Source organism: Porites lutea, chromosome 10 (genome assembly GCF_958299795.1).
Source record: "Porites lutea chromosome 10, jaPorLute2.1, whole genome shotgun sequence".
Taxonomy (NCBI): Eukaryota; Metazoa; Cnidaria; class Anthozoa; order Scleractinia; family Poritidae; genus Porites; species Porites lutea.
The window spans coordinates 3,491,446-3,505,020 of record NC_133210.1 but is presented as its reverse complement, the minus strand read 5'-3'; the positions used below and the strand labels follow the sequence as shown (position 1 = coordinate 3,505,020).

Genomic DNA, 13,575 nt, shown 5'->3' with positions numbered 1-13,575 from the left:
GAAGGCTGTCCGTGAACTTGAGGAAGAGCTCATCAGACAAGAGCCCGGTGGCAGACCAGTAAGTGCAGTTGGTCTTGCTCTCGCCACTGCCCGTCTTAACTCCCGTCTTCGCCTTCCTGGCCTATCATCTCGCGAGTTGTGGACTCAACGCAATCAGTTCACCCACGAACAGTTGCCGTTGTCTGATTACGACCTCATACTTGGTAAACACGAGCAACGTTCCACTAACCATGCCCCCAGTGAGAAGTCTAAGAACCCCCGCGGTCTTGTTCCAAACACGCCTTCACTACAGGTTGGCGACATTGTATACCTCATTTCCGATAAGGACAAGTCTCGCGCGCGTGATCGCTATATTGTGGTTTCCATCGACTTCCCTTGGTGCTTCGTTAAGAAGTTCAGTGGTTCACAACTGAGGGCCACCTCCTACAAAGTCAAGTTGTCCGAGTGTTACGCTACTTCTCCCTCCGTTATAGTGGCCGATCATTCTGGTCCTCCGGCTTCTCAAGACCAGGATGATGAGCCTTCTCCGGTAACCCCCGCTGTGCCTGCTGCCTCAGTATTACCAGAGTCACCTCCTCCCGCGCCGCCTGAGCTTACCTCGGTACCGTCTGACGAGGAGCAATTCCCTTCGTCCACGTGTGATGACACTACCGTTGAAGCCTCCATTGGCGTTCCCTCACTACCTGTTCTACAGGGGGAGCCCAGCACCAGTGCGACAGCCCCAGATCAGGCCCTGCCGTCCTGTCCCAGTTCTTCTCCTGAGACTCCTGGTCCAAGACCTCAAAGACGGCGCAAACCACCTTCGTACTTAAATGACTATGTTAGATTTTAGCCTTTGCGTCGTTACGTTTTATCCTGCAGCGATAAGTTTTAACTTGCAGTGACTGTTAGGCCTTAGTCTGTTTGTTATCAGGTTTTGTTTTCCATTATGACACTATATCTTTCGTCTCGGTTCTAACCTTTTAGGTAGTTTGCATTCATTTACGCGGAAGAAGAGGTTGCGCCAACAGGCAGTGCCTGCGGCATTGTGTTATATTGTATGCGCGCGCCGGTTTTCCCTCGTGTGTGTGATTATCGCATCCATCTTGTTGTACGAGCGATTCCGTTGACATTAAAGCTGTTAGAGTTCCTTCGTTGTGACGTTCCTGTCTCCTCAACATTGGCGCGGTCATTCTAGGGGAAGTCAATTTTTTTCGAAATTACAAGAGCTCATTATTACTTTCCCGAAAATTTTAGATGTAATTTAACTCTCTCCATCATATTTTTGAATCCGAAAATCTAAGGTTTCCTTTTTGGTACGAAAATAGCTTAACCTGAGAGGTGAAGTGTGAAAAATTAAACTTCAGAGAATCGTGGGGAATTTATTATATAAAATTGTACATGAATAGAACGGTTATCTAGAAATTTTTAGACGTCCCGAACTGATAGAAAATTCTAGGCAATATTTGCATCTCCGAACAGTCGTTGGGTGCCCCTGTTTAATGCTCTGGAGACAAGTATGTTTGTCATGACTGTGATCTTGTCATTCACTTAAGTCATTCACAAGTAATTTCTCAACTCAGTCTATAGCGAATGGACGGCTATTTGGCATTATGACAAAATGAACTAGCCAGCCGTGTCACAACCCATTTATATTACCGCTGAATCATCCAAAAAGGCTATGATAAATTGTAAAAACACTTTTAAAGCATGCAAGATTGGCTGATTGGATGGAAAGGAATAGGTCGCCCAATATAACGTAATCAAAGACAGTCTTGGATTCTGGATTCCACGTCGTGCATTCCGGATTGCAGATTCTGGATTCCGGCAGGAGCCCTTAACCCGGAGCGAGCGGTTTTGGCGCGAAATTTGAATATCTTTTAATTTCCACAAACCAGTCAGCAAAACCCCCTAACAGACCGAAAAGTGGATGTAGTGGATTCCGGATCCCTTGAGCTGTACTCCGGATTCCAAAGCCCAGGATTGCGGATTCCACGTACAAAACTTCCTCGGATTCCAGAATCCAGATTTCCTGACATGGGGCGAAATAGGGGAACACCTCTGAGGCGTTTGCATCTTTATCGATAATTTTTCACCGGACTGAAAGGCTCGCTAACAATAAATTTAATCCTGTTTTCATTCTCAGCCAGCAAAAATTTTACGTAAATTAAAAGGCAGTCATGCTCAGTTATAACGAAAACTCTTCGTAAGCTTTTTGAGCACCCGAAATTACAGCAAAACTTTTTCTGGGCCAGAAAGAGTGCGTTTTTAAGAAACGCTATAGCTTTAAGACGTTTCAGGAAGTATTTTGGGTCGGAAGTAGACTTTTCCTCAGCAAGAAGACTGAAGTGCAGTTATGCATCACTCGAAAAAACACGGCATTTTAAAGAAAAATGAGCATGTTTTTTTTTTTTTTTGCAAAAAACGAGGAACCGGAAAACTACACGTACCCAAACTTGTGGTCAGTGAAACCCTTTTATTTTATTTTCGATTCTTAAGGTTTTATTGAAACGGAAAAATCTATGCTTACAGTTTTTCACATTTAAATAAATATCATCATAAAATTAAATATTATGGCCCCAATGTATGTTTCTCATTAAAAACGCGTTATCCTCAAGCGACTGAATAGAGTCACTTAACAACAGACAGGAACGTCATTTGACGACAGCCTTGACCTTGCAACAAGTTCAGGACGGCACTTTGGTTGTTTTCCCGTCACAAACTAAACCAACCAATCACCGGAATTACAGGCCAATGTCCAAATGTTTTCTCAGTGGGCCCTAAATAACGTAACAACCAGTCAAGAATGCATGTCATTATGTCAGAAGTGATAATATGTTTTGCGCCTCACTGAATCCTAGAAACTAGTAAAATTTGAATTTAACGAAATAAATAGCTTGAGAAATTTTTCGGATATACATTTCGTGATTAACGTTAACGCTAAAAGTCACCGGGACATTTCGACCTCTCCGAGCTCATTTTCAACTGCGAGTGAAATCGAAAATTAGCATATGAATCAAGAATAAATGGAAACTTAACGTAAACACGTAAAACCGTTGCGGAAACATGACGGTAATCACATGTTTCCGTTAGCGGATACATTACGTTTACCCGTGTTTCCGTCGCTGCGGTTCCGGCGGAATCGTACCACTTTTTTAGACGTTTCCGTCAAATTTCCGTCTAAGGAAACACGTGTTTCCGAAGCATAAATGCGTGGCATCCTTGCGGAAACACGCGAAAACGTTCCGGAAACAAGTCAATTTCATGTTTCCGTCAACGTAATCGGATGTAACTATTGCGGAAACACGAGTTTACGAGTCGGAAACTGGTGTTTTCAAGTTATTTCCATCGTGGAAAAAGCGCTTTTCACCATGCTGGGGTGGTTTTCCCGCCATCTATAGTAACCAAAAACCCATTCTCTCGACATTTTTATTGCACAAAATAATACCAAAGCAATCTTTCCAAGTACTTTCTTTATTCTCCTTGCTTCCTAAATTGACAATCAGGTCTTCTTATAGTATTTATTTATTACATTGCTTAAGTTAAGTGTGAGTGCCTATTCACACTAGCAATGAACAAGAATATTAAGAGGCTTCCTTTAAGAAATCATCTAGACATATTCTGTAGGACAACGTACTGTTTTTTTTTTTGGTAAAGAAAATGTCAAATCTGTTAACAAATTAATATCCTTTATAGCAGATAGTGATAAACACTTTCATGTGCAGCTTATGGCTAGTGATAGTTTTGGTTGTCTATAATATTTCAACAAAGTGGAATATGATTTGTTGGGTGAATGTACATTGTAGTCCTGAGCAGGACTGTTGTTGAGAGCGACTAACGTTTTGACAACAAGGTGATCATCATTTTCATGGGCATTGTCAAAACATCAGTTCCTGTCAACAGTCCCACTTAGTACTATACTAACCTGTATGATCATATACCACTTACTTATATGACCATTCTACTTCAGGATAATATTATATTGTGTCAGGAAATATTCTTACTCTTCTGACATGGTGGTCTAAACTACACAATTTTCTATGACCAGTGCAAAGATTCAAATGCAAAAAAATACATCAACAAAGAAATTATGGCTACAGTTTTACATAATACAAGTCCGCTAAAACCGTTTATGTGTTTCATGTATACATTTTAGGTCACTTCTATGCTGAAGTCATTACTTAGAGTCTTTACCCATACACACAATGCTCGACTTGTAGAGTTATGAAGAAGATACATGCATGAAGCCAACTTCATCAGGAAGCACAAACCATAATAATTCTTGGTGATTTATGCAGTCATAGCATTATTTTAAGCTTGAAAAAGTTGGCCAAGTTTCAATCCATGATCATCTTTGTCATGCATAGCAAGAGGTGATGGGAAACAGTACCAATGCCTCAATTAAAACTGCACCATTATTAATTTTTTGGAACTTAATTTACGCCAAGACACATTTAAGCCTCTCAAAGAACAAAACATAGCACAAGCTAGCCCTTTTAAAGCAATATAAAATGCCTTTCTGGAAAAGATGTTCACAAAGTTCTAATAATTATTTTTGTTAAAAATGATTATGTGTTATTGACCAACATTCGGTCAAGATGGCTGGATATTCACCAAGCTCTTTTTTGCGAGGCAAATACCCAGCTATCTTCACCAAACAAGCTTGATTGGTTTGCCCACTTGAGCAGCCATTTAGAACACAGGATTTGCTTTATCTTGCCCGCTCACGGATTCAAATATAAAATTGTAATAAATAATTATGCTTTACTGACCGGGTGTGAGGTTAAGCAACGTGCAAAGAAAGTCAGTTTTATAGCCTGCCATTTGGGCAAGCTGTAGCTAGCATGTACTAGCCCACAAGTCATTTCAACCAGCCCCAAAACCTTTTTTGATTAACAGTATTGATTACCATCCCTCTATAATTTGAATTTCCCCAAAAAACAGCACTTGCCCATCAGGCAAGTTAAGAACAAACATCACTAGCCCGATAGCAAAATCCACTAGTCCCGGGCTATCGGACAGGACTTTCTTTGCACGCTGTTAAGATGACTGAATATTTGTGCCTTTATTGACCCTGCCTTCCTCTTGCAAGGCTGTGCTCTAAGAAAAATTGAAGGCAGCCCAGCACTCTGAACTTATGAAATCCAGTGTGCTCAGCAAATGATTTCTGTGAAAAAGCAAAGATTTTCTAGTCGCCCGAGAACAAAAGTTACAGATACAGGCGCCACGGGCCAGAGAGCACAGCCCGGTCTTGGTCAACAAAAATGCAAAATTGAATGAGGCTAATATTCAGCCATCTTGAACGAACAAGCTTGGTCAATAAAATAATGAATTATTACATGGCCAAGAAGAGAACTTTTACTTGCTTGACCAACGCACAAAATCCCAAGTGGGAAAAATGGGCTCATCTTGCCTGCTTGGGTAGCCAATTAGAATGCAAGGTCCGCTTCATCTCGCCCACTTGAGGTAGCAGTTGGACATTTTTTGTCTTTAGCATGGAAGTAGTATTTCAAGATTAACATATCAGAACTTGACTAAGCATAAAGCACAGTAACTTGAGACTGAAATTAAGTTCCATGATCCACCCTGCTTGCTTTGAGAGAACGTTCCGCACCAACATCACATACCAAGGTGATCTGCCTGTTGTATGAAAAACAAAACAAAGTGCTTTTTAAGTAAAACACAGAGGCTATTCCCCCGGCTATCGAGGGGGGGGGGGGGGGGATGGAAAACCTTTTAGCAGTAACATAACTTTACTAATGAGATTAAAACATAGGACATGTTTAATACATGTATACATATAATTTACTGACCGCTTACTTTGACAACTCAGCCGTCTACTTTTAAACTCTCTGACAACCCTGATTCATCACATTACATTTACATACATACAGTTGTGTTTCATAGTAATAGCTAGTACATTATGTTGCCTGTAACCTGCAACTTTAAGACTGTGGACTAGGGGTTACATGTAAATGTAAACAGAGGCTGTCTATGATTACCAGTACCAGTAACAAAAAGCCTATTTTTCAAGGGCACAACCTCCCTCAGGTTGCACATTATCATCTACATGTACAGGGTCAATACCAAGGAAGGCAGGGGAAAGTAACAAGGTCTGGGTGCAAGAAATGATGTTCTCACAACTTGTAAAGCGATCACCCTGGTGGGCAACAGATAACTTATTGCAGTAAATGTATACTTCTGGTGTACAATGTATTACACAAAACAAAATTCCCATCAAACTCCCCTGAACAAAACAGTTTGGCTATCGAACAATATCAAACCATCTTTTTTGAGAGTTTGATGCCTGAACAAAATCGAAACAAACCAAAATAATATTATTATATTCGAAAAAAAAAATGTGAAAACTGAGTCAACTCAACAAGCCAAGGAAATCTGACAAGTGCTAGTGGATTCAGAATATGCTACATTAATGATCCATTCAATTTTTTCTTGTGAGTGGGTTTTGTTGAATGGCTGAGCTGCATCAAACTCTTTCATGCGAAAGAGTTTGATCTAGTTTGAAAGTCAAACATTCATTGTGATATGCTAGATATACATGTACATGTATTTCCTAAAGTAAATATTTTAGCAGTGAGAGGCAAACCGACAGTTAAGAAATCAGTAATTGACAAAAATATCATGCCTCCTTGTTTTTCTCACATGTTGTAATAATATTGTTTCTTGGTATTCAAGTTGCAAGGGAAACTAAAAAACAAGTGACAGTCACCGCAACCATGTAACATCTTTAACTGGCAACAATGTACACTGAGTTATGAGTGTGGATATCAGATTACTATAGTTATGATGCTGATAAAAAACTCTGGAGAAAGTGTCAAATTTAGTCGAACTAAGTATACTATTCTATAGAGCTTATAAATACGAGCTTATAATTTTGAATAAGCAAATTCACTTCTCAGCATTTCACTCTGTTTATTACAGTCAGTTCAACAACTTAAATTCAGAGTTAAAATTCAATAAACCTAGTAAACAAAGCAAAACTATTCCTGAAAGCTCCTGCAGTTCCTTGAATTATAATTGAAATGACTTTAAAGTGCCTGTGTCACAGTTGTGTGGTAAACTGTTGTTCACTTTGTCTGTATTGCCAATAATGTGTCCCTATGCTGTAATATGCTGTCTGAAAAGCGGCATTATATTATCAATACACTTGTGAATAACCAAACTATAATAAAGAAAAATTGTCCCACCTTCAATTTCCCTTTTTCAGTTTTTACAATGTATCTCAAAACCACCAATCTTTGGTTATTCAAAGAATGATCAGTAAACAAATCTTCTGGTTGCTTTGCAAGTTGTGGGAACATTGTTTAGATTTCAAGAGAACTTATTTAACCCATTCGCTCCTGGGGATTTTGCCGAAAAACGCGTTTTGAAGCTAGTCGAGTGGTTTTCTGGTCACTGTCGTGCTATAAAGAGCTAAAACTTACCACAAACCGGTTTACAGGTCGTACTCTTGGCGGCCTTCTGATCCAGATGCAAAATATCAGCTTGCGAAGTTCGGGCATGCGCAGAAAGCAAAATTTCGACAGTTTTTGGGTTTAAAAGTGACACAGCAGTCTTGACTTTTACTTTTCGCTTTCTCTCTTCCCTTCTTTTTTCGCTTTTCTTGCCTCATTTTTTTTTTCTCTTGCTGGGCATTTAGTAGGCTTCATTTTGGTGGGAAGAGTTTTTAGGAAAGCTTTTAGGATCTTAGGATTAGGTGAAAGGAAAGGTAGGTGGGTAATGGAACAAGATTTTCATGGAGATTTTCAGGTCCTTGTCACGTGGTTTTTTGCTTCTTTCTCCGGTGTCCTTGACTGAATTGTGCTCATTCTGGTATGGTTTGAAAGATCTCTTCACTCTGCACAAGTTAGCGAAGAAAGTTGTCCTTGACCGTTAAAACTGATGACGTCACAAAGGGTAGAAAGGACCTGGATCCGCACGGGCGGTTACGGGCGGTTCAGGGGCGAATGGGTTAAGGAGTACCTCCCTTCCCCCTGGTTAATATGATGCTTGCATAGGGTAATACAGGATAAATAAAAGTGGTTTTACTAGTTTAACTCCAGTGCTGGTTTTGCTGTCCACTGAAATGAAGACTTAAAGGGGCTGTGTCATAATATTTAGTATTGTCTGGATCACTCTGTTACAGTCAATTTCACATTATTTACCACACCACGTTGCAGAGTTTGTTGGGAAATTGGGTAGCCAATTACATAGCAAGTTAGGGAATCAAATTGTGAACTTTAAGACATAGTTGTCAACTTTGGTGTGACTGAACTTCAAAAGTTTGCTCAACAGTAACTTCACTTCCAGTTGTTTTAATCACTGAGCTCTTGTCAAAGAAGTGCTTATTCCTGGGATCACATAGCCTGCAAAAACATCCGTTTCTCCTCGCTCTTCGCTGCTGGGGACATTTTGCGAGGAGGAACATCTGCGACTCAGCGACAGAAATTCCATACTGATGACGTAAAATCTGTCCGGAATCCGGTCAGAAGCGCTGATTGGTCCACGGAGTAGTTACATTGTTTTAGCTATTGTTTACCAATGACAGACAAAAGACAAAAGGCCACAAAGGTCAAATGTAAATGCGAAGAATCCCTAACAAAACAGTCAATAATTGTGGAATATATTCTTCTCTAGAAGACGTATTTGAATTTTGCTGGAGCTCGTTGGCAGATGAACACAACCCTTTACCAAAACCGACCAGAAGAGACATAAAACTGGACATATTAATATTTGGAACCCCATGACTACCGGATTTATTATGTAAACATTGATTTGCGTCATCAGTATGGAATTTCTGCCGCTGAGTCGCAGGCGTTCCTCCGCGAGAAACGTCCCTAGCGGCGAAGAGCGAGGAGAAATGGATGTTTTCACAGGCTAGGGATCACAGTTACTGAAAAAGAAAAAAATTTTCTTAAACTTTTTCTTGACCGTTCTCAGTCAGGAATTATTTTATTATTATAAGCTCTCTTTTGGAACTATTGTCAACATTTTTGCACGAGTAACCAAAATCACGTGTCAATACATGACTTATCAAACCTTTGCAAGTCAACAACCTGATTTTCGATTAAATGTTTTTGTATTTCTGTAGCACACAAACTTGGTCTGCTGTTTACCCAACTCTGTGTGGGGGCTTCCTGGACGTATGAACCGATCAACAATATTTGTTACGGTCTTTCTCAGTAAATTAAACTGGTGCACTATTTGGAATGGTTTTGAACCCCAGTGATTTTGTTACCTCTGCGTCTTGCGTCCCTTACACATAAAATTCCCCAAAGACGCAAAATAATAATTTCATGGCATGCGTTCTGGAGGATGCAAAGGATGATCGATCAATTTGAAGATTTTTTGGTAGAATATCCTTTTTGTGTGATTTCTGTAGCTGTTGTTTAAAGATCTATACTTATTTTAGTCTTTTTGTGCTTTAAATATAAAGGACTATATTTTGATTTCAGTAAACTGTAATTAAGAGTTTTGGTGTCTGTCTCCAGATTAACTGTCTGGTAAAAAGGCCCATACCAAGCATTTTCAATTAAGGACTCCTTGTTTTCTAACTGGGACTCACTGGTTATGGACAGGGACCCTTGACTATTCACAAGATGAGTCCCAGGACTCACCATATACTATTTGTCACAAAATCACTGGAACCATCTAACCATTTTTCTACAATCATTTCACAGACCTCACAGCGCAGCGCCTTGCCCTGTTTAGTAAAAGGATTCAGGTTCATTATGTTGCAGTTTCCTGCTTGGGAAATTACTGTACTTATCAATCACAGCTTTGTGTCAACAAATATGACTCCCAAGCATTATATCAAATGTTACAGACCACAAAAATGAAATATGGAAAACTGTTAAGCTTACCTCGTCTTACTATCTGTATTCTCCGTCACAATCCTCCGCCTTGGATAGCCTTAGCACGGTAAAACACTCCAACTTTTAAATCATACTTGCGCATCACGAGGTTTTTGTCTCAGATTCTGCTCAACTGTGTCAGAACGTGGGAAGCGATCGATTGCTGACGGCCGATCTGTCGCTTAATATACATAACAACCCTTAGATGTCTTGTGGTGTCCTCAGAAAGCAAAAATATACCGATTCCACGCTCCTAGAATCTACAGAAGCTAGCAAATTTGAAGCCGTTGCAATCACTTTCAAAATGGACGCCAAAAAGAATGACCGCAATGAGCATGAGCAAAAGAAACGTCCGCTGACCAGCACTCCGCTCTGTTCTAGGCCCCATTCTCTCTAGTTTTCTCCGTCTAAGAGCATTTTATTTTTACGCCGGTACTGATTGACATCAATCTGGCAAATATCGAAAGCTGTTAGTAAGCTCTGCGATTTTTATCAATTAGAATCGAAAGCAATGGCAACCTCGCACACTTCACAGTCTTTGCATCAATGCAACGCGCGCGAGTAATGCACGATAACCGTTTAATGGCCCAATCTCGAGAGTAAATTTACCTTTATGCACCTTGATTGTACGCAAAGGAAAAGTTTCAGAAACATTTATCCCGCGATCTTGGACATGGGTTAAAAAAAAGAAAAAAATGCGTCACCTGAAACGTAACGGAAACAAGAAAGAACGGAAATGTGATAACAGAAATGTGGCGGAAACATGATCGTTCGTTTCCGACGCGGAAACATGACGGAAACGCGTCCCGTCCATGGAAAACTAGATCACCATGTTTCCGCAGCGCGGAAACGTGACGGATATAAGCAACGTCCCGTTTCCGTCGAGTTTACAAAATACGGAAACACGTTATTTCGTCCTGTGCATCACAAAAGTAAATGTTAGAAAGAGATATTTTTAAATATTGAAATATACGCGTTGAAGCAAAAAAATTAAGCATTATGTCAAGTAATCAAATTTACCAGGATCCTATCACGTATTGGCTCATGAATTTACGAAATATCCTTGAAATATGTATTGAGCTTTATCGCACACGGTGAATACTTTCAGCTCATGTCAACAGATTAATCTTGACAACTAATCTTCTACCTTTAAATTATCAATGGTACTTCACCAGGGTTCTCCGATGGATCAGTTCAGACAGGTGATATTAGTGGCCGATCTTCACCACTGCAGAAGAGCTGCATTTCAAATTGCATTTCTCTTCGTCCATCTGTCATTAGCACTTCGGAAGTCTGAGAGGGGTCAACTGGGGCCGGGGGACTGTCTGGTGGTATGTGTACTTCGCGAACTTTATCTCCAACGTCTTTCAAATAGGAATAGACATCTTTATATTCAGGGCCCTTCATTTTTTCGAACAAATTTTCAATATCCGTCTTTGCTTTTTCTTTGACGAGTTTCAGTGCAATGGCGTGGTACTGTTCAACAGCTTTTTGGGCTGCAACACGGCGGTAGTATTCAGAACTCGGTATTATCAGACGCTTTCCTTTTTTCATGCATTGACTTATGCAGATGGAAATGACAAGGACGAGCACAAATATGATCATGACCACAAATATGACCAGCCTGCAATCTGACTGTTGGCTTTGTAGCTTTCTACCATCTCTTTTGATCGAAATCCCAGCTTAAAATGGCATCTGTCAGTTGCATTTGTAGCAGTTGAAATTCTATCGACAGGAGGTCCAAAGAAAGCGCATGTGTAGCACTTTTGTTGCAAGAAAGATAGAACCAACCAGGCAACTGGAGCGACGCTTGCTAGTGTCATTGCATAGAATATAGTGAACAGTGACTTGAAATAGTGACATACAGGGCTTCTCATGGCTTTCTCGGTGTCCCTTTCAGGGCCAATACGGCATAGACTGTCATCCAGGAAAACGCTTAAGAAAAACAAAAGAATGGCTGGTCCGCATAAAAATGCCAGCCCATACTCGTAGTGTCTCTTGCATGGACAATTAAATACAACTTGCTGGAAAATCTCCTGGACACCCATCGTCAAGGCTACCATGGAGCAATACTTCACGGGCTGACGTGATTTGTTGAAGAGCTCACGGATGAATGATAATATTGTGCTCATGCTGATCAATCACGGTCAGATGAATTGGTGAACAACAAATTCTTCAAATTATCTCAAAATAAGCGTAATAAACTGAGCTTAAATTGTACCTTCGTTTGGCCAGTGAGATTTGACCTGGCTTATATATCTGATATAATCCTTGGTTATTTTTCAGCTTCAAACGTGTCACACTTCGGTCAAACATGGGATTATTACGATCAGCTGAAGTCTGTTTTCGAACTATGAACAGAGGCCGGCGAGGCGAAAAACTCTTCCTGCGTAACGAATAACTCTATAACTGTTTCATCACTGAGGTGTCCGCGCTATTTTTAGTTTTTTTAAAGTATGTGTTGTGTTTTTTCTATTTCCAAGATATTGCGGTTATTGTTTAAAAAGATCTCCTTAAAATTTCGTTAAAAAGACAAAACGTCTCCCAAAATCTTCTAATGAAAGTACAGCTATTGCATCTCCTCGAACTTTCGACCGGACCCATCGGGGTAGCTAACAGTTTCGCCGAATGAGATAAAAAGCCACCGATACGACCAAACCTTCTCTAAGAAATCCGAACAGATAAATAGTTTTTAGTGCAGCCTTAAATTAACCAAACAGGCTTCTAAAGCATTAAAAAAAAAACAATTTGAGACACTTTTGACGTATTTGGAAACATTCGGTCGTTTGGTGCCCCTGAAATTTCTGTGGTCAGTTTGTAAGAGACAGCATCGTATCAAGCTCTGACCAGAAAAAGGTTAATCAAACAGGAAAAGGTTTCTCTACTACCTGAATTCAAAACACTAAAAGGATTGTTCTTTGTTATTTACCTGGCCTTATCTATCTTCCTAAGGGGGTTTAAGGGCTCATATATCGACGGGCTTACAACAAGAGGAGAAAAGCGCCTCAAAAAAAGCTATAGCATGAATCGAATTCCAGTTCGCAGAGTGTATACTATTAAGCTTGTAGACCACGAAGCCGTAATTAACGTTCGCTTGTAATGAATGTTTGATTGCTTAATACGAAAATGATTCCACTCTTCTGTTACAATGTTCCAGTTTTAGCTGTTTTGCCGATAAGTTAAACAGACGTATATACATTACGAATTGGTTCAGCTTAAGATTTTGCTGATGTCACCTATAAGCCGGACAGCTCTCTAAGACGGACAGCTGGAACCGTCCCCGAAGGTGTTAGTCTGAAAGAGAGCTGACTGTACGTCGCTATTCAACTCGTTTTACAGCAAGTGTTGTAAAACAATTTGCACGTTTCTTAGTTGCCTGTTTTACCGTACCGCTATAAGCATTTGCTAACATTCCAACTATACGGCTCGATTAATCACAAGTTCATTTACTTACAGAGAGGCGAATTGTAATTTGAGGCAAAAATGGAAATTTGCTGTAGCAGCCTACAATATTTTTAACCTTAAACGTCTTAAGCTTTGGAATAGTTTTTCCCTCATCACGTTTTATAGCGCCTGCGAACAAGCTCTCCGGGGTGCTCTGGCGACGGGGCGGGAAAAGGAAGGAGAGCTTGCCAGACTACGTCTCTGGAATTTGAATTCAACCTCCAACTGCCGTCGATTGAGCTGTCAAATTTTCGCTAATCAGCGCGAAGCGGAAACGAGCGCGAATGTAAACAAACAT

At 40.2% G+C, this 13,575-nt stretch overlaps 1 protein-coding gene across 1 annotated transcript; it reads right to left on the bottom strand.

Annotated features, from left to right (window-relative positions):
- Positions 1-11,434: 11,434 nt before the first annotated feature.
- On the bottom strand, positions 11,435-11,965 carry LOC140949384 (calcium homeostasis modulator protein 2-like). The gene has a single exon (XM_073398543.1). The coding sequence runs from the start codon at positions 11,963-11,965 to the stop codon at positions 11,435-11,437; it is 531 nt and encodes a 176-aa protein (XP_073254644.1).
- Positions 11,966-13,575: the final 1,610 nt, after the last annotated feature.

Excerpts from the sequence above, each read along its gene's own strand:
- LOC140949384 (XM_073398543.1), bottom strand. The coding sequence starts at position 11,965 with ATGAGCACAATATTATCATTCATCCGTGAGCTCTTCAACAAATCACGT.